Source organism: Acipenser ruthenus, chromosome 6 (genome assembly GCF_902713425.1).
Source record: "Acipenser ruthenus chromosome 6, fAciRut3.2 maternal haplotype, whole genome shotgun sequence".
In the NCBI taxonomy this organism is placed as follows: Eukaryota; Metazoa; Chordata; class Actinopteri; order Acipenseriformes; family Acipenseridae; genus Acipenser; species Acipenser ruthenus.
Window position 1 is genome coordinate 29565090 of NC_081194.1, and position 26905 is coordinate 29591994.

The 26905-nt window shown below is 38.2% G+C and overlaps 1 protein-coding gene across 1 annotated transcript in view; it reads right to left on the reverse strand.

The window, feature by feature from the left end:
- The window catches only part of ush2a (Usher syndrome 2A (autosomal recessive, mild)), a 387586-nt gene that overhangs the window by 279681 nt on the left and 81000 nt on the right, over nucleotides 1-26905 (reverse strand). Inside the window, exons 14-20 of the mRNA XM_034017082.3 lie at nucleotides 24486-24649; nucleotides 23313-23471; nucleotides 20410-20904; nucleotides 18116-18388; nucleotides 16267-16436; nucleotides 8157-8301; nucleotides 718-948 (exon numbers count right to left, since the gene is read on the reverse strand). Of these exons, the coding sequence (XP_033872973.3) occupies nucleotides 718-948; nucleotides 8157-8301; nucleotides 16267-16436; nucleotides 18116-18388; nucleotides 20410-20904; nucleotides 23313-23471; nucleotides 24486-24649 (1637 nt within the window). The remainder of the gene's footprint in view (nucleotides 1-717; nucleotides 949-8156; nucleotides 8302-16266; nucleotides 16437-18115; nucleotides 18389-20409; nucleotides 20905-23312; nucleotides 23472-24485; nucleotides 24650-26905) is intronic.

The window sequence follows — 26905 nt, forward strand, 5'->3', positions numbered from 1 at the left end:
GGATTTAGATATATAATATATATTCACTTGGCCAGTTCTTGCTGCTGCTGAGGAAAAAGTATTTCTTACCAAACTAAAACAAGCCATCCATCAAGAGTGTGGCTCTATGTGCTCCTGCAAATGCAGTACTAATAGAAACCCTCCTGACGAACTGTGGCCATTTTTGGTAATTGAAGCTCATTAACTATACAGTAGTTACAAATGACTCCATCTTTTACCCTTTTTGGACTCATCTGACTTGATTAACCTAATTATACGATTCTCACACGAGTCCAATCATACAGGATGAAATACAACAAATTGCCTCCAATTAAGGATTGCTATGGATTCATCTTCCCTGCAGGTGTGAGCGGCAGCGTGTGAGCCAATCGTGTAAGAACATCAGGAAAGGACACTGGCTGTTTTAGGGCTGTTCAGGGGTGTTTCTGTGTTGTGTTATTTTATTAGTTAGTTGGTTGGTTGTGTATTTTTAATGTTTATAATTATTTAGTCTTTAATGCTTTTATATGTCTACTATGTCTTTTCATCTGCCATCCTTATTTTTCTTTTTCTATTTTCTTTTTCCTTCTTAAAAGAAACATTTAAAAAAAAAGTATTTAGTATTTTTATATTTTGTTTAATTTCTATAAGTCGCTTATGATAAAAGTGTCTGCTAAATAATAATAATAATAATAATAATAATAATAATACAAATTGTAATAAAAACGTGTAATGTACCTGTAAAATACGTATTGACAGGAAGTGTTGAGTTTTGGAACCTGTAGTAACCATGTCCTGGGAATCTGGTTCCTCTCATAACTGGACTGAGGGAGCTGGTTAACGATGTGTCCATTCTCTCCAACTGGTAAAGCGGTGGAGGTCCATTCACCTCTTTGGGTGGGTCCCAGGATATTTTAATAACTGTCATGTTGAGTCCCTCTAACTTAGGAGCCCTTATTCTCGTTGGAGCTACAATGAAGAAAACAGTACATGAATAGTCATTTCACAGATCTGCAGATGCTGGTAATGAGGTAAATGGTTCCCTCACATCTGATGTGAGGAAGTAAATTACCTGGAGCTGACACACACTATGTGCATTTAGTCTATTCAAAGTCTGAAACCATCTATAGAATGGAAACTAATAAAACTCTTAAATGGCAAAGGGACATGTTGTCTGCATATGCCTTATGTGCATACAAGCAATACATTATACCCAATCAATATTACTTGAGTCTATATAATTGAAACTCTGATATCATTTTAAATTCCACTGGCTGGTTAACAGGATTTGTGTGAATTCTCTTTTTGCCATATGTGCCGATATAGCTGAGATATAGGCAAATCTACAGTAAAGTGTCTCTAAGCTGGATATTAGCGTCAAAGCCATAAATATTTCAATGCACATTTATCATGATTAATAAAGCCAACTAGAAGCCATCTACAGTACTTAATTTTCACTAGTAGATTTCAATTAATTGATTTCAACAGATTGTTGCTACTCCCTTTGCCTTAAAGTGAGTATTAGAATTAGTAATATTAGCATTATGACTGCCCCCTCTTCTTGCTTTTTTTAAATACATGAATTCAGGTTTATAAGTTTTTCAATTAGAGTGCTGTATATACAGTATTAAAAAATCTAAAACAAATAGTTTCTTCCTGGTTACCAAATCACTTCCTGTACCTACTGACTAATGGAGTGAAACTGGGTTACAACACAGGAAAAGGTTTGTGACTTGGAGAGAAGAAATCTGAGCTGCAAATCCACCTCCCAACCAGGAAGGGCACTAAGTATGGTTGGTGGTACACCTTCACCGAGATGGGCCGACTCGGTGGTAGGACAGAACCGGAAGTTGGTCATCTTGGGTAAAGGGCGTAGCTGTAAGCCTGCGGAACAACTCTATTGTGATCAGCTGTGGGGCGTGCGGCGATTGGACAGAGCGTGGCGCAGCACTGATCACAAGGAGGAGTTTGGCAGTACAAAGGGGATACAGCTACGTGAGTACGTTCCCTTACGCTGACTTTAACGAAGCTGAAACACTGTTTGTTTTGTTTATATTTTGCAGTCGAGGACAAGACCGGGAGCTGAAGCTGCAGAGCCAGCACAAACCCCTGGATCACTTTGCCCTGCACAGTGATCAGTACCACTCGACCCTGCACTTGGAGCACGGGTGAATTGTAAATTGTGGACGCTTTTGTGTGTTGTATGAACTGTTTATTTTGTGGAACTGCAAACCCTTGTGTGTACCCCTTGTACCATTGTGGGTAGAGGGGGCGAAATATTTTTAAAAGCTAACCCCTCCAGCTGATTCTGGGCATCTGTATAGGAATAGGAAACATACCTATTCTATTAAATGTGCAGGTAGTTTGTGGTTCACAGTTACTAATCACAAATGTAGTAGCCAAGTATCCAAAAAACTTGTCTCTGTTCGAAAAACACCATGTCAGGTAAGAGTGGTATATAGAGGTTTTCCTTCAGGCACCCTCTGCTGCAGCAAACCACAACTTAATTCCCACTAGTCATTCGAAGAAAATATTGCACTCTCGCAATGCTAGAGATCTCGCTAAGATGACGCAACAGATATTTAAATTAGTATAGTGTGGCTCTCTTCATTATCATATTTTCTCTTAGTACATACGAAAAATGCATACTTTGCAAATTGTCACAATGGAAATGCAAATTGCGGTATGTTTGCGCTGCCCATCTTAGTACAGCTACCCCTCAGTGTCACAAAAACATGCAATAATGATAATCTGTAGAGTGAATGCAACTACATTACAAGTATGCTAACTATCTTGCCTCAAATGCTCAAAAACATCAACTTAATATCTACACCTACTCTGCTATACTTCACCCCTCACTCCCTCTCCAAGCACTCTCCAAACCAGGGATTAGTGTTTACAGTTTATGTAGCCTCTGCTGTTTTTTTATGAGCTTTATGTTATGGTCTTCCTAAATGTATGTAACAGGAAAGGTATTCATTTTAAGTAATTATCTAACCTTCTTTGGTATAAACATATCTTACAGTTAATTTGCTGTGTATGGTGTTATTTATTAATGGTGGATACACAAAGGAACAGAACATTTTGAGAAATTACTATTTTAATTGAAAAATGCACTTTGGCTTCTTACCATGAATTTCAGTTTATCTGTTTGTTTTATATACTGTGAACTTTACACAGACTACAAAAAAAGAATAGAACCTAAACCCGAATTAATATCATTCAATATTAAAGTTATGTCCAATAAAAAAAGTGACTATCTCTATGTATAATTAATTTCTATCTAAATCTCCTTCTGTTTTACAGACAAAGCAAGTTCTAGGTGCGACAAGGACAAAAATAAAAGCCAGTTAAATGTATTATAGATATCTACTGACATGATTAAAATAAAGTACTTGTTTAGAATGTGCCATTATTTTCATTTTAATTATCATAATAACCCAGTGGGCGAAACAATTGTGGATGCCACATTATGAAATACTTTTTGTATACAATAATCATTAGGTAAACCAACTGTATGACTTGGGGTAAATAAACACTGTAAGTCATTAATTTCAGTTCTATGGTGTTTGGAAGAATATAACACAATTCAAAAAATTGGAAGACAGATGCCACTATTTCTCTATGAACAGATGGTAATTCTGTCTAATGGTGCATCTATATAATAGTCATGTCTGTTGTGTATACAAACAGTAATAAAACCTAGGTAAGGATGCAATAAATTGCAATCATCAACATAACATTCTGGCAGAGAGCTGAAAGTCTGATACATAAAATTGTTAGGACATGTTGATAGTAAATTGTTAGTCCTACATCTGAATTTAACTAATGTATTTTTAAGGTAAAACATATACTACATTGCAACACTTATTGCTTTAATTCACTTGAATATTATGTATTTATAGAATTTGATTCTTTTTTTAGTCAACCTCCCCTCCCTCCCCCTCCACTGCCAGATTAAAGCAAAGTAATTTCCATTTCTATAATAAGAACAAAAGATAACAAAGTGGTATTGCAGAACTCCCACGTCCTGCAGCACTAACATGATTGAATGCATTAAACCTGGCCCAGTGTCTCCTTCATGACGCAGCTTCCCTCTAATTAACTATGCTCTATTGACGGCAATATTTTTGTAATGCCTGCACAATGTTATCTATCACCATAACGACTAAATCGTCCTGTCTAATGACTACTTGTAACACGGAACCTGTCTTTTTGTCTTGAAAAATACCTGAAAATACATTTCTCCTACCATATGGAACAGCCAATGACATACCAACCAATTTAGGATGCAACATATTGAGCTGACCATATGTTACAGTGCTGCTGAATGGCTGAGTGATTCATGCCCGTCACATTCTAGTATATCAATTAAACCTCCTTGAAGTCTGCATGATTTGTGCCTCTGTTATTAAACCCTGCTAATTCATCCCACTTACATATTTGTTATAAATCTCTTGGAGTGCTTCATGATTCATGGCAATCTGTGAGTGTGCTATAGCAATTTTTTCTCCTTGTAATTAACAGTAAATTGTTTTTACTGCCACACAATGAATTTTTCAGTTAAGCTGCGAATGAACTACTGAGTGCACAGTTCCTTCTGAGGGATTGTTTTAAGTCATTAGGCAATTTAAAAAAAAAAAGGTAAATCAAAACAAACAAAAAAAAACGGCATTCACTTCAGAGCAGCTTGAAATATAATTTTCAATCCTTACTGGAAAAAGAGGGGAAAGTGAAAATGTGTTGATTAACAAGATCCTGGTGTAAATAAATCACAATATTTAAAGGAGAGATAAAATAAAACAAGTTTGCAAATTTGTGCAGACTGCATTTCCTTTGAAGCATTTATACTAATACATGTTTCTGTGATGTTTAGAACTGCATAATATCAATTCAGTTTTGCTTAAAAATATGAATCACATACAGTAGCACCATTGATTTCCTAGTGTTTGGACAAAGTTTGAGTAATGTCATAATTAAGTATAACGTTGATAGCTGTAATGCGATCATTAGAGACAGAACTTTAATTGCACATACATGTACGGTTTAAAGGATGTTAATGTGGAAATTAGATAATTAGCAAAAAACATTTTGTTATGAGGCAGAAATAACATCTGGAATGATAAATATGTTGAGCAACTGCATTCTATCATAAGCAAACATGCTTTTAAATATAGGTCCATTGGCTTCAGCAGCATGTGTTGCTTGTGGCTCGATAGTAAGTGAAGTTCTATAGCAACAGCAATCTGTAGAATCTGCAATTTGATTCAAAATCTTTTAACACTGTTACAATAAATGAATACTGCAGAATATAGTCTGGCTTACTGCTAGAGTATATCAGGCATTGCAAATACATTTCGTTTGATTCAATATTGTTTAAAACATGGGATTCACATATCTCGGCAACGATAAGCAATTCATATCAAGATAGATGGACATGTTAAATTGGTAATTTTCTACTATGAAAAAAGTAATGCAATTTTACTAAGTTAATAGTTTTCCTAGGCAGAATCATCCTTACTCAAAATTGGGAGCAATGCTTATTTAGCCAAAAAGGGGAACAACATGGATATCCTTTTAATATTAAAAACACTACTTTGACTAAGTCATTATTCTTTTTTTCACAAATGCAGTATGTGTTGCATGTATTTACCATAATTGCAGATGCAAGTTGATAATTTGATGTTAACCACAGTATCCAAATTAGAATTTGAAGTTATATATCGCACTAACGATCAAAATGAATGCAATAGTTGTAATACATTTTCACATGAGGTCAGCATTGCAAGCATGTCCTGGGTCTCACTATGTTGAAAACGGTATGTGATTATAGTATGAATAAACAGATGTTTGGTACCAAAAATACTGCTCAAAGGGGTTTGATACTTTGACACATGAAACTTTTGTTCTATATGTATTCCTACAATTAATCGACTTGCTTACAGTATATACCAGGGGTGGCCAAACTTCCTGACCCTATGAGCCTGTGGCAGGACAGCTGTGTGGTGACGTCCCCAGACCAGGAAGCTGACAGAGACACACTCAGGTACTACGGGTGAAAGCGCTGGTGCGCATATTTTATTCAAAAAATAAATCAAAAGATTGTATAAAAACACACAGCTCACCGAGCCAAAATAAAAGGTTTAAAAAAACTCGAAACACAAATAACTGACAGCAACAAGTACCATGCTGGTCTTTCCAGCATGCATAGCATTTGCAATATGTTATTTTTCCTCTTGCTCTCGTTCCACCTCTCAAACACCCACCCTGACCAGCAAAAGCTGTGGGTTTTTATACATGTGACCATCTCTGGATTAACAATACATTAAATCAATCTGGAGATGGTCACATTCTACAGGAGAGTTTTTACTCTGCGTGGCCGACAGCCAATTTATCAATAACCACGAGCTGCTAACAATCGCCAGACCACATTTAACTGTACAATAATCCATTTAAATTACAATACATTCACCAGTGTTTTCAACCCCAAACAATACTTTTTAAATCATACACCTCCACAAACCATTCAAAAAATAAACCCACTCTACATTTAGATACACCCATAAGTTCACCCATTCTAAAAGCAAAACAATAAACCTTTAGCAGGGCTTTGCCCTGCCACAGAGCCGCATACCAACATTTTTCATATGGCCGAGAGCTGGAAGACACATACTGCAATGCATGAAATGTTGCAAGCAAGACATTTTAAATACTAGCATTGTTTTAATTTATTTATTTAATGCTCTCGAACATTATAATGCAATCTAACACTTACTCTGTGCAGTAGTTGTTATCTCTTGATGGCAGCAAAATACAGAAGAACAAGGGATAGAACATTGCAGAGCCTACAGTTTTTGGGTAAATTTTATTGTACTGTAGATTTACAGTGTATTAAACTTGAAATGTAACACTATGATGTTGTTCCATTATTTCTGTTTATACTGTATGTATTACGCACTTATAAAATACATTCAGGTATTATGAAGCAAAATACGGTAACTGCCTTGATTTCACCAAAACGCCACATAATAAGACACATTTTTGTAAGGATTCTTTTTGAAAAGCTCTTGAAGATCTGAATGCTGGGTTTAAAAAAAAAAAAAGAAGTTTTTTTTTGTAAGACTGCTGTGTGTAGAAATACTTTTGAGTTTTGTGGATGACAAATGTACAGTATTTATTCTGAAAGGGATTACAGTACCTGCTCATGACGAAACACAATATATGTAAATATACATTTTAGACCTGCAATATAACATGTAAACATGCATTCTCTAGTCTAGCGCCAACACTCCAATTAAAAAAAAAAAGATTCATTAATCTGAATAAGGTCGTTTGGCAGGAGCGATATTCCATGCCATACAAAACTCACTTGAGTTGTTAAATCAGCTTCTTTACTTAATGCCGAAAGGAGCATCTGCTGACTGCTTAGTCATGCTTTTAAAGAGGCCAGCTTGTTTCTCTTCAGTCTGATTCAGCAGGATATTCAGATGAAAAAAAAAACGTTTGAGGTTGCATGCCTTGTACAGACTACAGACAGTGTGTAAGGATTTGTTGCAGATGAGACACAGGTTTACCACTGTTTTCAGTGAAAGCACTTTTCCTCCCATTCTGGCTTAAAGCCTCATACTTTCGTTTATTACTCATGGATGGTTTGCCATTGTCTCCACGAAACAAACAAGCACTTAATTCAAAATTATGCAACTGACTTTCAACTGCACAACTGTGAGCGAAATACGCATGCGCCAGCGAGCGGTGTCAAAAGTCATCAAGTGACGAAATGTCCTTGCAGTGAACATGCAGGCTTCAAGAAACAGAAGAGCGAGACGGGGAAAGAAGAAAGAATAATAAACACGAATACACACAGCAAAAATAATAAACTTTGTGTTTGTGTTTATTTTTCCATTTTCTCTCTTTTTGCTTTTGTTTATTTTTCTTTCTTCAGTTCATTTGAGCCGCAAAGTGTGCGTCACCCAGCATTTCACCGGGAACTGCACTTGAACTGCACGGGAGACGTGGTTTGGCCATCAAGATAACATACACTTGCAATAGTGGCTTCACAGGTTTTGCAGGTAAAACTGCTTGGCAAATGTCTTAACAGTTTTTTTTATGAATTTCTGTACTTTGCACTCTATTAATCACACATGCACATATGCATACCCACACACACTTGTTCTTACCAGCAGCTAATGTTTGCCCAGAAGCAGGCAGACTTGTAATGCAGCCAAGTTGATTGCAGAGTGTGATGGTAAAGTTGTAGGTTCTGTAAGGCTTCAGGCCTGTCACTTTATATGCCTGTTCATGGGGTGAAGCTTTGTGAAGAACCTGCATGGTAAGTGTCAAAATAAATAAATACATTAATAAATAATTTATATATATATATATATATATATATATATATATATATATATATATATAGTAATCTGTTGTATATCCGACTGCGGTGGGACCAGAGTAAGGGCGTACATGTAAAAAGGCAGATAAATGAATCCTGTTTTAAATACCATTATACACAGCTGTAACAATTACTATATTAACACAATTATTGTTTTGAGATTTGGCTTTTATTAGGGAGCTCCCCTAAATCCCTTGTTTAAAAAGATACAGGGTATTAATGCTTGTGACAGAGTAGCCATCTGATTTGTGGGTGCGTGTATTTGCTGCTGACTGACAGGCAGGAGATTGAGATGGCAGTTGAAGTTGATACGCCCGCAGGTGAACAGGATTTATTTACATATCAGCACACTGAACAACTCACGTGATACTACCAGCAATGGCACGCACGGAATACATACAACACAGTGTACGAAAACTTTGGTAGGATCTACAATCTCTGAAATAATCTTCTCTGTTCAATAATAAACTAACATTGCTGATGAGGTTGATCATGGTGGATAAACGCTTAGGGTGGATATGTGACGGGCAGATACGGACGGATTACTGTATATATATATATATATATATATATATTGTGATAAAGTCAGCACTCTGTATTTACTGTTCCAGGTGTCCGCTCTTACCAGCCCTGTATTCTGATACAAAAATAAAGCAGTTTCACACTTGGTTCTCAGTTAAACAGGACAGTGCCTGTATCTTTATTTGCAATTACAGCCAAACAAAATAAGCAAAACAAAACCTAACTCCTCTCAGGAGTACTTCCTAAACCCAATACAGTCCCTGACTGAGCGTCGGGCAGCTAAGCTGCTTACCGACCCAAACCTACAATCCAGTACACACAGTACTCACTTTACCTGACTGCCTTCTCCAACCTGACAGCCCTGAATTAACAAACTGTGAGGTTTATATGCCCCACAGTAATAAGTGTGGGCAGCTGGCTCTAATTTACCCCAATCACACCCACTGCCAAAACAATGCACAAATAATTTAACCCAATTAGGAGGCCTTTAGCAAAATGGCCTCCTGTTACTTCAGTGTTACCAAGATGGAGTGTCCTCTCCTAATCCCCAGGGTCCTAAAGCCTCTATATCTTTAATAAGAAAGCCCACTCCATTACATATCCTCCCCCTCTGCACGATCCTGTGGGGTCGGGCATACCAACTCTATGCTATATTTACTTTCCCTTAATTAACACACCGTTATCATTTACAAACTTATTCATTACACCGTCTTTAGTTTTAATACCCGCCAAAAATCCATTACATTATTTGGTTACTTTGTTCACCTGCCAGTTTGTTTAGGATGTCCTTCCACTTTTTGTTTGCTTTCTTTTCGCCAACACCTTTTCACAGTCCACTTGTACTCATTCCAGACTAGTGACAGGGACTATTGCGACTCAGTCGGCCCCGATCAAAGACCAGGCCTCTGATGTGAGCTGACCCTCTCATCAGCTCCATGCTTCTATAAGGGGGTGCACTTCTAACCTCTGGCCTACCCACTAAACCCAACGTCCCCTTTGTCCCTTCTTGCGGGTTCAGCAGTAGCCTAAGCTCACGGTTTCCCGTTGGTAACGCTGGCAACAATAGAAGGTACTCTAGCATTGCATGCTCTATTTTCCTCCGCAGCATCTCCGGTGGCTGCTGAGGATACCCCTGCGTCGGCTCCAGCTGCACAAGCTCCATCTGCTCAGGTTCTATTTTACTCAGCGACCCTTCCAGTGGTTGCTGCAAACTCTGCAAGTGCCCCTTCTCTGACACTACCTTTTGAAATGACTGAGATGCCTCCTCCCCCTCAGTTGCTGGCGGTGAAGCTAGTTCTAGCTTGACCTTACGCCTTCTGTTTCTCTGTAACAAGCGCTCTAGCTTACCATTCTTTCTATTCTTCAAAGAAACAGTACAAGTGTTATTCTTGCGCTTCCGTTTTCTATTCTCTTGACTAGAAGGCTTGGGTGCTGCTTTTTAACCCCATTTACATCTTTAAATGCCAACTCTGTTTTCTTCTGATGCTCCTGGTCCCCTTTCTGATGAACTCTTTCCTTTTGAACTAAGGCTTCCTTTCTGCTCTGTTTCTGCTTCTCTAGCTGTGTCTGCAACTCCTTTAGACACTGGGAGACATTGGACCGATTCTCTTCCATGGCTTCTATATCTTTCAATATGAACTTGTTTTCCTGACGAGTTTTCTGAAGGTTTCCCATCAAGGCTTGAGCTCTTTTGCGCAGTTCCTCTTGATGCATCCTTGCCTCCCGATTCAATTTCCTCAAGTCCAGCTTCAGGTTAACTTTGCCATCCTCCTGCTTGGTCCGCTGTTGTTTTGCTTCTTTAAGAGCAGTACATATCTTTCGCAGTGCCTCTCTGACCGCAGTTCCAACTCCCTTTCGCGCATCAAACAGCTTGCAGAGTTCCTTTCCTTGGCTCTCCATTTCTGAACTCTGTTTCATCCATTTCTGCAGGGCCTGTTGAAACTTTCCTCTGTTCATTTGTACTTCTTGGAGGACAGACTCATGTTGCTTAACCTGTCCTTCAAGTTTCTGTACCCCTTTTACTTGATTCCATAGATTCTGAAGTTCAACTTTCCGTTTAAGGACAACCTTCCTGTAGTCTGCAAATTCAACCTCGGTACTTAACTTTTCAGCTTCCAGGCACTTTACGTGAGACTTCAAAGCACAAATTCTTTCTTTAAAGGCTCTCTTCTGAGTATCAAGCTCTTTACTTTCAGCTTGGTGTATCTTCAACTTTTCCTGTTTAGCTTTTTCTCTCACTAGAGTTAGTTTGCTGGCAGTATCTTGAAGTCTCTTTTTGGTTTCTGTATGTGCAATAACTTCTTCTTTTAACTTGTTTTGTGCCCACTTCGACTTACTTGCATCGTAATGGACTTCTTTTTTCAGACTGTCACTCTCCCGGCTCCCTCTGGCAGCTTCACTTTCATTCGTCTTGTACAGTTTCTGCAACCTCTCCTTCTCTTGAGTAAGCTGCTTCACCCTAGTGGAGTGTGTTTCAACTTCTTTATTTGCTTCTACAAGCTTCTTTCCAAGCACTTCCTTTTCTTCCCACATGGCATTATACTTTAGATTAACCTCATATAGTTCTGTAATGCTGTTCACTTGCTGTTGCTCCAAGCCTACTTTCTCCTGGGTCAGTTTCTGACACTGCAAGGTGGTATCTTCAGCTTCCACTGTCAGCTGTTGCACTCGAGTCTCTAGCTGGGACAGGTGAGAGTTTGCGTCTTCACTACTTTCCCTGTATTTCTTTTGAAGTTCGAACTTCTCCCGTTTCATTTTACTCAACACACTGTAACTTTTCTTCCCACTCAGCTTTCAAATAATCAGCGCTTTTCTTCAGCTCTGCAATCTGGTTCCCCTTGCTCTCTTGGACAACCTGCAACTCTCGCACAAGACTTTGGACTTCCCTCTCCAGTTCACTAACTGTCTCTTCCATCTCCTTCTGTTTGATTCTGTGAAAGTTCTGCACTTCTTGTATTTCACTGTTCTTTCCCTTTAAAATCTGCTGGAAAATCCGCATTGCATTTCTCTGCTGCTCGGTGCATTTCTTCTTTACTCTTCAGCGCTTCTATTTTCAACTTCTCAAAACCCTCTTCTTTATGTTCAAGCTCCTGTTTCAAACACTCAGTCTCTCTTTTCAAAGTATACAACTGATCTTCAGTTTCTTTAACTCTGTTACCCATTTCAGAAGACTGTACTTGAGCTTGTTGAAGTCTCAGAAACAGTTCCTTGTTTTCTGCCTCTTTTACTTTATTCTTCTTCTGCAGCTCCACTATAATACACGCATGTTCCTCACTCTTTTCAAGCTGGTTTTCCAGTTCCTTTATCTTGAACACACAGTTTTGTAGCTCAGCAGTTAACTCACCGATTTTCTTCTCTTTCTTGTCCAGCACCTGGTCTCTCTCGGACTTGCTTCTGTGCTGTTTAGCAACATTCCTTGTGAGCTTGCTTAACTGTTCCTCTTTTCCACAAACTTGCTTCTCCAGCTCTTTCAACTTGCCTTGTAGTGACGTTACAGCGCTATGGTTCTGCAAGAACTTGGTTTCTGCCTTCTTTTTCCACTCTGAAAGCTTGTTTTTCCACTGCTCTGCCTCGTCAAGAGCAGTCGTCTTCTCCTGGTTAAGGACCTCCATGTTTTTCTTTAATTCCTGCAGTTGGCTCTTGAGTTTCTGGTGCTCCTCCCGTTGAGCTTGTAACCACTTCTTCCCATCATCCTGGGTTTGTACGTGCAGCTGCAGGTCACACTGTCTTTTCCTCAGCAGCGTCTCCTGTGGCGGCTGACAATCCCTCACAGTGTGTACTTCTCCACAGAAAACTTCTGGTTCCTGTAGTAGCAGCTCCCTCTTTACTTTCGCCAGCAGCGCCCCCGGTGGCTTATGGTCACGCAGGGCATGCACTTCTTTCTCTGTCTCTTCTAGCCCGTCTGGCATATCAGGCTCCTCCCAGCCTAGCTTCTTTTCACACTCCTGCAGCACACACTTGGCTTCCTCGTGTCCATCCTCTTGGCACCAGGAAAACTTTAGTGCAGCCTCCCGGGCCAACCTGTACCGCTTGTCCTCTCTCTTCTTAGGCTGGTGACGCCCCCTTTTTGGTTCTCGGTTTGGGCATTCTTGCCACTCGTGTCCAAACCTTTCACACAGTCCACACCAGTCTGGTGGGACATCCGGGCATTCTCTCCAGCAGTGGGCCTGGTTTCCACACCATTCACACCAGGGAGATCTACTGACAGGTGCTTCTCCTTCTGGATCTGTCTTTTGGGCCTCCAGCTGCTCCATTTTCTCCTCCCTCAGCAGTGCCTCGGTAGGCTGCTGGGGGTCACACTCCCTTTGTGCTTTCTTGGGCTCTTCTGGCTCCACTTCTGGTACCGTATGTGATAAAGTCAGCACTCTGTATTTACTGTTCCAGGTGTCCGCTCTTACCAGCCCTGTATTCTGATACAAAAATAAAGCAGTTTCACACTTGGTTCTCAGTTAAACAGGACAGTGCCTGTATCTTTATTTGCAATTACAGCCAAACAAAATAAGCAAAACAAAACCTAACTCCTCTCAGGAGTACTTCCTAAACCCAATACAGTCCCTGACTGAGCGTCGGGCAGCTAAGCTGCTTACCGACCCAAACCTACAATCCAGTACACACAGTACTCACTTTACCTGACTGCCTTCTCCAACCTGACAGCCCTGAATTAACCAACTGTGAGGTTTATATGCCCCACAGTAATAAGTGTGGGCAGCTGGCTCTAATTTACCCCAATCACACCCACTGCCAAAACAATGCACAAATAATTTAACCCAATTAGGAGGCCTTTAGCAAAATGGCCTCCTGTTACTTCAGTGTTACCAAGATGGAGTGTCCTCTCCTAATCCCCAGGGTCCTAAAGCCTCTATATCTTTAATAAGAAAGCCCACTCCATTACAATAGATTATAATATATATATATATATATATATATATATATATATATATATATATATATATATATATATATATATATATATATATACACTGTATATATATATATAGACAAAAGTATTGGCACCCTACACTTATTATACCATAATTCAAGGTTATTAAGGACAAGCATTTATTATTATTTGTTTATTTAGCAGACGCCTTTATCCAAGGCGACTTACAGAGACTAGGGTGTGTGAACTATGCATCAGCTGCAGAGTCACTTACAATTACGTCTCACCCGAAAGACGGAGCACAAGGAGGTTAAGTGACTTGTTCAGGGTCACACAATGAGTCAGCGGCCGAGGTGGGATTTGAACCAGGGATCTCCTGGTTATAAGCCCGTTTCTTTAACCACTGGACCACATTTAGTAAACTTTAATCACTTTTTAATTAAAACAAAAAGCAAAATACATAATTTCTAGTAATTTAAAAATATATATATAAAAAAAATAAAAAACTTATTTCATTTTAAGTATTAGTTTATGACAAAAGTATTGGCACCCCTGCTTTACTATTTTATGTGTCCTCCTTTTGCTTTTATTACGGCTTTGACGTATATGATAATTCTTAACCAGTATGTCACATCTTGGTGAAATCTGGGCCCATTCTGTCTTTTATATTTTCTTCAGCTCAGACAGTTTGGATACAAAATGCTTGGCTACAGCTATTTTCAGATCAGTCCAAAGCATTTCTATTGGATTGAGATCTGGTGATTACAAAGGCCATTCCAGAACTTGTATCTTCGTTTTCTTCAAGAATTCCACAGCAGACATAGCCGTATGCTTTGGGTCGTTGTAGTATTGGAAGATAAACTGTCTGCCAATTAGCCTATGAGCACAGATGGTATATTGCTAGTCATGTACTGTGCTGTTACAATTGTTTGATCTCTCTCAGAAAATGTACCTTTGTTTCAAAACACACAGAATTTCTTTTCTGTTTGTGTTTTGTTTATTCTTACGTTAAATAGTTCAGTCCCATATCATGTAAAGCCATCAGTAACCGACAGGCTGTTTGGAGATTACAAGTTCTAACAAAGAAGTCGTCAATTATTTTTTGATAAAAATGATGATAAAAAAATAACTTGCACTAGAAAACTTCTAGAAACAAAATACTTTAAAAGCAGAAATAGGCCTGATCTTTCTAATTTCATTTAGCTTCATGACACTGGAGTGAACCTTCACACACAGAAATACTGTATAAGAGGTGTGTCAGGTGCGTTACAGTATGTGAACTGCTACAGGAAAATGCTACCTGCCTGACTGAATCTAGGTCACTGAGTTTCTGCTTGACTCTGTTGGTGGTGCTCTTGTAACAATAGTCAACACAAACATGGGCTGGGATTTTTATGTACCACCTACATTTACACTGTAAACAGTGCATTCTAACACATGATATTTGAGAACCAAAATATCTACATAGAAAAGACATATACCAAAAATGTACAAAATAAATATTATAATCCACCAATACCAGGACAGTGTAAAAAACTACAATTCAATTAACATGCTGTGACAGACAGCAAATTAATCCTAGTCAACAATCTCCCTCCTGATCTGTGAGGGCGCTGTATAACAGGAACAGTGTGCCTCATACTGGATGGTCTGGCAGTTCATTCCAGGGTCAGTCGGAAGCCAGCCATCCAGGAAGGGGGCGGAGTCACAATGCCTGAAGTCATCGCCCTAATATGGTACGCAATTTGTCTGTCATTGATTGGAGGAGACGTGATTGAACTAGCTATCGCAGGTTGGCGTGACTAAGAGTAAAACAGGGGGGTGACGATGCGGTTACTGAAAGGACCCGTTTGGGAAACAGAAGTAATTAATTACCGTGAGTGTTAAGTGTTTTGTGTGTTGCTAACTGTCTGTGTTTGTCATTATAGAAGACTAACCTCCGGGAGCTGTAGCTAAACTGCCAGCAATTAAACCCGGACTACACTTCACCATTGTACACTAATAAACCTGTAAATCACCACTTTCACTAAGAGCACTCACTCTGGACTTGTGACCGTGTTGTGTTTGTGTGTGTCTTGTTTAGTGTATTATTATTTCGGGACTGAACCCCGTGGTTTTCCTGAGCGATACACATCATTATTATTTATTATTATTTGTCAGCAAATAAAGAGCTGCTTTTTCACCGTGAGCTGTCTTGTGTCTATCATTCCTGAGCACCGCATCACCACTGCACCTGTGCACTACAAACCAGTTTGCCACACATGCATATCCCCAACAGGGATATGACAAATGCACTACAGGTATCAGAAAATGGAAATCATACAGGCCCAGATGGGTCAGCAACATTAGACATGTGGTTTGTGTAACCATGTAATACAGAGTCTGAACATCAGATACTGCATCTCATGCTACATACTGTAAAGAACATACTGTACATATGGAATTATCAAGTATTACAATGAAGTGTTCAAGTCTTTAATATAAGCCATCTTACTTTAGATACAACTGGTGGTGCAAACTGGTTAGAGGTCTGTTCCTCATGGATGTTGATACGGTATTCTGTAACCAGTCCTCTTGTGGCATTGTCACTAGGTTTGAGCCAGGTTACATTGAGAGATGATGAATTAAGAGGGTATATGGTTGGTGGTGGCATGCACACTGGAGCTACAAAAAAAAACAAAAAACAAAAAAACATAATTACACATCAGTTTTCAATGGCATTTGTTTAAATGAATTAGGCCACATAACAAAAAGTAAATGCTAACCTTCAACCATGTAAAACAAATGCTGCACTTGGTTGCAACAGAACAATATTACCAGGGGGTATTAAACATTGAAAGCATAAACAAAATAAGCAATCTGCATTACCTACCACATTCACAACATATGACAGTGTTACTGTATGTGCTTTTTGACTGACCAGCTTTCAATTGGAAACGGCATCTTAAAATCTCTACATTAAAAAAAAAATATTCAAATTGTTAATTCTGAACACTAACCTATATATAGAGAGATGTCGTTATGAAAAATACTATAACACAACTGAAAAGCTAAGCAAAGCTGTATAAATACACCACACAAACATAACTTTGTCTCTAAAACAAACACACACACACATATATACTGTATATATTATTATTATTTGTTTATTTAGCAGACGCCTTTATCCAAGGCAACTTACAGAGACTAGGGTGTGTGAACTATGCATCAACTGCAGAGTCACTTACAATTACGTCTCACCCGAAAGACGGAGCACAAGGAGGTTAAGTGACTTGCTCAGGGTCACACAGTGAGTCAGTGGCTGAGGTGGGATTTGAACCGGGGACCTTCTGGTTACAAGCCCTTTTCTTTAACCACTGGACCACACAGCCTCCCACACACACCCACACACCCACACACACCCCCACACACACACACACACACTTTAGTCTTTGTTGTGTCAAATTCTGAAAATGTGGATGTTAGAAACATTTAAATTTGTTTTCAACTATCTGAGGACTCCACTATTATTGTTCAATACTGTTTATTCTCATGCAAAACAAGGCAGAATACCATTCCTGCAGCTTACTGAAAACAGCATGGTTCATGCAAATTTGGTGCATGCATTTCTAAAAGCTGTCATACGTCTATAACATGAGGCTCTTAATTTCACATTGCTTAATAAGCAACCATCGAAAATCAATTCAGCAGACAGAAGTAATTTTAAGTTCATGACTTTCATATCACATAGACAAAACTAGTACATTTACAAGACTGAATATATTGATTTCCCCACTGCCATAAACCTGCACTTTAATGTAATTTAAGGTTATAACACACTAGTTTAAACACTGTTCAAATTGTGATTTTGTTTAATAAGGAATAGCATCAATTCTGAATTTAAATAGGGTTATTGTAATTGTTAGCTGAAATAGTCAACTCTTCATCTATTTTATTTATACAGATTTTGATCATGGAACAAACTTAACATTGTGCATTTGGATGACAAAATGTTCATTTTTTTTCAAATTGTCATTCGTATGATTACCAAACACAATTCTAAAAAAATGTAAGACTACTTACCATACAATACCCTAAATTAAATGTTGTTTATTTTTTGTTTGTTAACTTTATTGGCTACAAGTATTGTTTCTGAATACAATAAAGTGCCCTTTATGTTTTATTCACTCAATAATGTAGCTTCATATTGTTGTGATGATGTTATATATTCCATTCCTGTCTCCTACAGAGACTCTTGGAAACAAGCAGTTGCAGTTTATCTGTCATGCTTTAGTAAATAAATAGACTTGTGAAAAAAATCAAAACATCTTTGATTGGCATAGCATAAGGGGAATGTTTTTTACCTGCTTCACCAGTTTTTCCAGATACCCATTCTGAGTGCGTGCTGCCTGCCATATTCACTGCATACACTCGGAACTGATACATTGCGAACGGTTCCAAGTCCCTCACTGTTGTGTTGGTCTGTGGAGGCATCAAGGCATTCTCATTGGCAGAGCTAACCACAGGCTGTGGGTTAAACCACCCGCTGTCGTAGAAAACTCGTCTTTCAGACAAAATGTGGTTTTGGCCAAGTTCTATCGGTCCCTGCATGTACAGTTCATACCTTATGATTATTCCTACAAAAGAAAAATTTAAAAATTACTCAGGGCCACATGCACAGCTTTTACCATTGTGCATTGTGTTTGCACCTTTTTTTAGAGTACATACAGAACTAGTAAGAAATAACTTGGGTGTAACCTCCTGGATTATATATTTGAAGCTTTGTAACACCAATGTTTTGTTTTCTTTTTAGAAACCCTTAGCATGTTGGTAAATGCTTTGTGATTATGGCGCCCAGTATTTATTTTAAGGTTTCACATGACAATATTACTTGTATATACTGTAACATTTTTAGTTAATTCTTTGTGAAACAAACTGCTAATGGTTGATCAAAAAAAATAACAATACAAATCTAACTTTATGTAAAGTGCTCCCTTGATATTTCATTGATATTTCACCATTTAGATAATTCAATAATGTTGGTTAATTCACTGTTAGAACATGTGAACAGTAAATGGTAATAAATACTAGTTTCCTGTATAGGAGCCCTTCACTATTTCAGTGTTTTCAATACTTGTCAGGGTTTTTTTTATGTATACATCAGATAAAGAGGGGGTGCTATACTTACAAAAGGTATTCATGCATAGTTTACCAGAAATATAAAGTTATAGCTCAGATCAGCAGTGAACAAATACACTTTTAATCTGCAACTAGCTCTGGTTGTCTACTTTTATCATGCAGTGAAATACAGGGTTTTTGAGTGAAACTTCTGAGCCATATTGGAAAACTTGCATTTCCTAACCCTACACGCTCATCTGCTCTAAATACGATGTTGGACTTCGTTTCCAGTGCTCTCAAATATACAACTATAACTGTAAACTGTATTTGGGAAATTGACCCCCCCCCCCCAAAAAAAAAAAAACAGGTGTCTTTTTATATATATAAAGAGACATAATTGTTGCTAATTAATGACATTCTGCAATCCCAAAATTGTTAGCTATCACTTTAAAACTCTGCTGGATATAATTAAAAGCCATTGCAGCTCCCGAAGTCAGGCTCTGATCCTTGTTCTTGCCTTATTCGTGTCTAACTGACTTTGAAGTCCTGCTTCCTTTTATTTGACAGCCACTCTTGATACCACACTGTGATCTTCTGTTCCCTGCCTACTCTGACAGAATACTGTTCTCTTTCTCTCCCCCAAGATTCTGGCTTCTGTTTTTGCCTCGATTTACTTTAGCTCTTAACTCAAGGTGGATATGTCAATGATACTGTATAAATACTGACAACAGTGTATGGATACATACGGACATCACGATTGACCTGGTCTCTTTTACTCAGCCTGAGAGGCTAAAATATCCTCAACACAATATATATTACTGAAACTAGATGGAAACTTTACAAGTAAAGTTGTGGGGCTTGCTTTATTGGGAAAGTGGTCAAAGTAGCTGATTTGTGTCAAAAGTCACATTGTTTACTAATTGTCTCATGCTTAGAATGTGCTATAATTTGAAATTTCTCAAAGTTCTATGACAGTTAATTCAACAGTGGGAAGTAGCCTACTGAAAGAAGTTGATGTGGTTACTAAAACAGCTGTACCTTTTGATTGGTAGATGCCATTCCTGTTTTGATTTCATATTTGAATAGCTGAGAAGTAGAGGAAGATTTCATTTCCTCTAACTTTTTGTCTGGCTTGTTGGGAAAGTGGTCAAAATCTCAGTTGTTTATAAAAAGTTAGAGACAATTTAGTTGGTGCGGTTACTAAAACAGGTGCACCTCTTGATTGGTAAAAGTTATTTCTGTTTTGATTTCAGATTCAGATTTTGTCTTACTTTTTGGGAAAGTTGCTGATTTGTGTCAAAAGTTACATCGTTTACAGTAAATAGAATGTTGGAAGTCTGGGAGTTTTTAAACAATGGGGAGCTTTAGAATGTTAAAAAAAGTCCCATTAAAGTGAATGAAGATGGACAAAAAATAATAAAAAGAAGTATGTCGAAGATTTAAAGTGGGTACTCTTGTTTCGCAAGCCCCACTAATTATTAAATTGCAGTAATGGACTTGGAAATATATGTAATATGCAATATCTAATCCTGTGGTTTACCATTCGGCTCTACAGGTGGGTCCCATTCAACGTAGAGTTCTGTAGAACTGATATTTTTTATCCTTGGTGGAGCTTGTCCTTCCGGTGGGATTTGGGCAGTCACAACTGTTATCGACCTGCCCTCAGCACAGCCACCACTGGTACAAGCCTTCAGAGAGAAGTTGTATCTGGTAAAGGGTGCTAATTCAGTGACAGTCACTGAGGTCTGATGCCCCTGGTAGTGAACACGAGCTTCAGGGTCACCTAAAGTGATGGAGGACAACACGTATTTCTCAATTGGTCCTGATGTATTCAATGAAGATGTCCAGTTGAAGGAAGCTGTCTGTGATCCAGCAGAACCAATGAGATTTAAGTAAAGATCTCCAAAGGGTATGCCAGCCATAGTTCTGTAGCTAACTGTTGCACTCCTCGTCAGACCATGAACATTGCTTGCCACGATGTAATAGGAATAAACTGTGTATGGTGACAACTCAGTATCATTGAAGACTTTGGAACCTATTAAAATATTAAAAGATAATAATACAAAATATTAATATGTGAACTGTAGTTACTGATCTTCATTGTTAAAATGACTTTAAAATTAACATTTGTGTTACATTATGTACTATATAAAAAGGTTTACCAATTACACTACCTTTATAAAACATTTCTATTCCTACTGATCTGCTATGAATTACTGTGAGTTTGTCATGAAAAATTGTAACAGAAGTTACAAGAATCCAAACAAGCAGTTCTTTATCCAGAAGTTATGCATAAGTAAATCACCATGACATAGACTTTAATACCATCAGTAATTTGTGCCAAGAAATGCCCATACCAAGTTCAATTGCAATTTAGCAGTTCTCATGGTACAGCTCAAATGTACTGTAGAAAATACACCCTGAGTGTATCACATACGTCATATATAACACACAACCCATATACTATAGAACCAAAAAAATCTATATCTTATACCTAGGGCTTCTGATTTCCAGTGTTTTACACTGACTTTTATACTCTCCTTTAAGAATTCAATAGATACCTGTTAAGCCATTTATGTACCTCAATCACAAATGAGAAACGTGTTGATAGTAAAATCTATTTCATTTACAGGTTTTTTCTGTGAAACAACTAAGTGGGTTTTAAATCAGCCAAGCCTTCATTTTTTTTCATTTACAAGCAGAATGTATAAACGAGATTGCAACATGTTAATAAGCGACTAATCATTATTACAGCTTCAATGAAAAATAAAGTAAATAAAGGAGATACTTTATTACAATCATTATGCGTAACTGTATTTACATTAATAAAGATGAGTCGCTTCTGCTTTTAAATGAAAAAGTAAGTCTTACGATTTAAAAGCCCATTTAGCTGTTTCTCAGAAAAAATTTACGTTTCTCAGTTGTGATTGAGATAGACAAATGGCTTAACAGGTACCAATTTAATTTTAAAGGAGAGTAGAAAAATTGGGGTAAAACACAGAAAATGTTCCCTGAAATAGAAATGTAACCATTACCTAATGGGTATTTATCCTTATCGACCATTAAAACCTGAATAGAAATACAAAAGCTGCACACAGTTCCTGTGACGCAGTCACGCCCGTCCCCAAGTACCGGCGGGAACGGGTCTTGGACCTACAGTTACCATACCAAGGAAATATAGGGATGCCCACCTACATTATTATTATCATTTGTTTATTTAGCAGACGCCTTTATCCAAGGTGACTCACAGAGTCTAGGGTGTGTGAACTATGCATCAGCTGCAGAGTCATTTACAACTACGTCTCACCCAAAAGACAGAGAACAAGGAGGTTAAGTGACTTGCTCAGGGTCGCACAATGAGTCAGTGGCTGAGGTGGGATTTGAACCGGGGACCTCCTGGTTACAAGCCCTTTTCTTTAACCACTGGACCACACAGCCTCGTCACATAATGCTCTTGGCTAACCAACAGTTCAAAAACTGAGGAAAGCCTACTGCTAGAGCCCTAACATTCTTCACACTAATTTTGCAAGCAAAACTTTATGTGGCAACGAGACATTGAGGGAAAAACTGCAAGCAGCTTGACCCAAAGCGCATGTCTCTGTGTTTAGTATTTCTGTGGAAAAAAAAACACAAATCTCACAATACAGTAGTTAAACAGTTATCATTATTCTAATATAATTTAAAATAAAAAATATATATATTTTTTTTATTTTTAAGCTTCACTGAAGCTAGCAGCTCAAGAGAGAAATACAGTAGCCGACTTAAGGCGTCCTGGGGAAGGGGCGGCAAGCCGCTGGCTTTGTGCTGGGCACAAGGCCGCTAAGGGACTAAATGAAAATAACACAGCTGAGTGCACAAACGTGTAAGTAGTAATTACCAAAAGCACGCAATTAATCGCAATAAGTGTAAAACACAAGCGAAATCAGATAAATCTGATAAAATCAGATATAATGATACTTTTTTGTGCGTAGATCTCTCTCTCTCTCTCAGGTTAGTGAAAGGAAAAATGATGATGTTTGTGTCAGCGGTCCTTTTAAGCCCTTGGGGGCGGGCACGACTGCGTCACAGGCACTGTGTTCAGCTTTGGCATAGATATTCAGGTTTTCATGGTCTTTAAGGATAAATACCCACCATTAGGTACTGGTTACATTTCGGACTTGATAGGGAACCAGAACCCCTACGTATACCTTCCTTGACAAAATTCTAAGCTCTGTAGGAGCTTTCTGTAAAATGGTAGCAATATAACAGGTGCTACCTTCTGATGAAACACAATGCTCGGAAGATTGTAGCTGACACCAAATATTTATAGTATATTTTAGTGGTACACTGCAGCTTTAACAACAGAGCAAACAGTTATATTACAATCAGTTCATAAAAAACATAAAATAAACTGAATGGTAAGTGAAACATTCAATACAAATCTAGTATATAGTACTAACATACCAAATGGAAATTGATCCTCGATAGCATAAATCTCTGCAGCTTCTCTGTATAACCTATATGTTAGCATATTCGTGTTGGGGGAATCAGGAGGTCTCCAAAACAGGCTGATGGAGGTGGAACTTACAATCTGTGCAGTAGGAGGTGGCTGCTGAGATGGAGCTAAATATATATATATATAAAAAATTATATGTTAAGTATTATTGTTCATCAAAGCAGTAACAAATTTTTCTAAAAGGAAACACTGCTACAAGGTTAAGACATTTATAAACATACCAAATTGATTAGCAATAAAGCTTGAAAAATATATTTTATGCATAAACATGATAACTTAATAAAACAGATTTGTGGAGCAATAGCTGGAAACATTAGCCATATTTTCTAAACCACAGGCATTAAAAGCCATACCATTTTCAATACCAAAATGCCACTGTTTTCTTTGACTCTGGCCTTACATTCAATTTTGTCTTCGTAAAAGCAGATGTTTGTTGCACATAAGCTAATTTTACATTTTATTAGTGGGAAGACACTTAGCATACCGGAGAGCTGTTATAATCACAAAAGGAGACTTTTACCTCCTGTGATGAATGCACTAAGACTACCGGTGACACTCATGAAGGGTACAGTTTCAGGTGCTTGTGCCCCTTTCCCTGACCCTTTCATTTCTGTACTAAGCTGAAAGGTAATGATTAGATTTTAGGTTCAATGACGTAAAGTCCACAGTGGCATTTTAAGTAAAAAGTGAACAGATTTATTTCCTGACCTTATGGGCAATATAAATAAATCTACAACAAATATATACTGTAAGTATATATGACTAAGTCGCCCTGGATAAGGGCATCTGCTAAGAAATAAATAATAATAATAATAATAATAATAATAATAATAATAATAATAATAATAATAATAATAATAATAATAATAATAATAATAATACTGTTACTGGCCCATAAATTGTGTATATAATAATGAAATAGGTATATTTTAGATGGAATATAATTAAATACAGACATACAAATAGCAAAAGGGAATTTGACACAACAAATGCAATAAAGAAAATGTGCGTGTGGGGGTATGAATACAGATAAAAATTAACCATACATGGATTGGAAATTCACACTGTAACAATGAACTCCAGTTAATAGATAATAAATAATTTAAAATGTCTATACTTACTTTTACTGCACCCCAAATGGTTATTAGCTTTAAGTTGACTGGCTTCTGGCACACAAGCATTACATTTTAAACCAGTTACAAACTGTTTACAGAAACAGTGCCCAGTAATCGGGTGACAGGTACCGTTGAAGCTTCCTGCTGAGTCACAATCACACTCTCTACACCTGGGAAGGAAAAGGCAAACTCCAAGCTCAATGTCCTGTATTGAAAGTATTCCCATTATACTCTATTAGTGAAGCTTTATATATTTACAGTCATTTTCACAGTACATACTTGGGTTATATTCAAATTCAAATAAAAAATTATTGATCAGTTATGGGGTGCCATGTTTTTCCAGATTTAACTTAAATGTTGTATTTTCTTCCCCAGATTTATAAATGTTGTGAAAATAAATAAATATTTTTTTAAAATGTGTACATTCAGATATAATGTATAAATCTAGTTACAAGATTTAACATTTAGCTGAATATTTAACTAAATATTAAATCTCTTAACAAGTTCTACCATTTAGCTAAATATTTTGCATGCTAACAAAAGAAACAACACACTATATACAGCAGAATAATATTACCTAATTTTCCCACTATTTGTAAAGGGCGCAACACGATCCAACCTGGAATTTTAAACTATTTTTAATGCACTAAGGGCAGGATTTTCAAAAGGTTGTAAATGATAACTCCAGTGTTAATCAAGAAATCGGTATGTAGCACAGATTTTGGCATTTTCAAGCAGCCATTAAGCCTATTTTGTTATTAAATAATCGTCATAATGTGATTTACGAAATTATGTTGATTTACGAAATAATGTTAATATCTTAACAAGCAGTGCTTCTTGTGACAATTTTTTTGTTTGAGTGGGAATTTAAAAGCAAATTTGTGCTAATTGGCATACTTTGTCAGGAGATAATTTGCACTTGGAAAAGGAGGGTTTTAATTAACGAAACAGTATATAACTAACTTTGAAACGGAAATTTAACAGACTGCGGCTGGCGATACAGAGAGAGTGTAGTTATGAAAATATTTTAGCCTTTTCTATACTTGTGGTTATGAATGGGATTTATTCACTTGTTTTAAATATCATTTTGATTATCGAGTTCTCCTTATCTAGTCATTGAGACAGGAAGTGATGTAGGTGACCTGCGACAATTAAGCTTTTTAACGAGATGCGTTCATTAATGTTAGGGACCGGTGTGCGGGGTGGCAAGCTCGCCCATTAGGGCGGACGGTCTAAAGGTCTCGGACCAGGTCCCGGTGTGGTGGAGCAGAGAGTCGAGGTGGTACTCGGCTGCTCAGTTGTGCTGGAGCGGTGAGTAGGCCGGTCTGGGCAGAAACCAGGGAGTATTCGAAGTCCTGAGCAAGTTTCACTGTCTTTTCCTAGGTGTCGTGGTTGTGGTGCCGTATCCACGCTTGTACATCGGCGCCGACCACATAGCAAAACTGCTCAACCACAACAGCCTCTCCCATCTGTAGACTTGTTTTTTTGGGTGGGGTTGAGCCTGTGCACCATGTGATCATCCAGTATTTGTGCAATCTTGCACTCCTGGAGCCGTACACGGTGTGTTTCCCCTGTGATGCTCAAATGGCGCAGAATGGCTGACTTTACCAGGGCGTGCTGAGTGGCTTCGGCATCCGTCATGGCCTGGTAGGCTGCCTGAGCCTCCCTGATCAGGCAGGGTCCCAGCTGGCTTGCCCAGAACTCCTTGGGCCATGACGCGGTGGTAGCAATTTGCTCAAAAGCAACCAGGTAAGCCTCTGGGTCATCCTCCGCCGTCATCTTTTGCACCCTCGCCTTTGGGGCTGTCATCATGGGTCCTGCTGGTGCCATGGACGGTAGCGCCAGCCCGATCCTCTCGATCAGTGCCGTGTATCACTCCTCACTCCGTCTCTCCGCGACCTCCTGTCTGCTGTCCAGCGACTCCAGCAGTGCTGCAAGTGATGTGTGATCCATCCCGTGTTCTGACACCACGTGTGGCAAAGTGGTTAACAGTGTGCAGGTGTAGGTGATCAATAATCAGACAAACAACGATAATCAAGGTGCAATGAAGGTTTAATTGTATAATCCAATGCCTGATGGCTAACAGCAGTAAACAATAACAATGTTAATGAAGCAATATAGCGGCGTGTATTGCTTATTTATAATCTGCGGGTTTGACCCGAAATAATAACAGTTCCGTTTCAGTTCACCCACACGTAACACATACACAAACACAAACACCAGTCCACAGTCTGTACTCTAGTGCTCGCTGATGAATACAGTTCTTTAGTGACAACAAAAGTGCAGTGTTGTTGATCCGGGTTTAGTGCTGGCCTTTGGCGACAGCTCCGGATCATGTTAGCCGTCCAAATAATTACAAACAGTATTATTAATGACAAACAAAAACAAACAAAACTCACGTTTCACAGCACAAGTTCTCCTTCTGG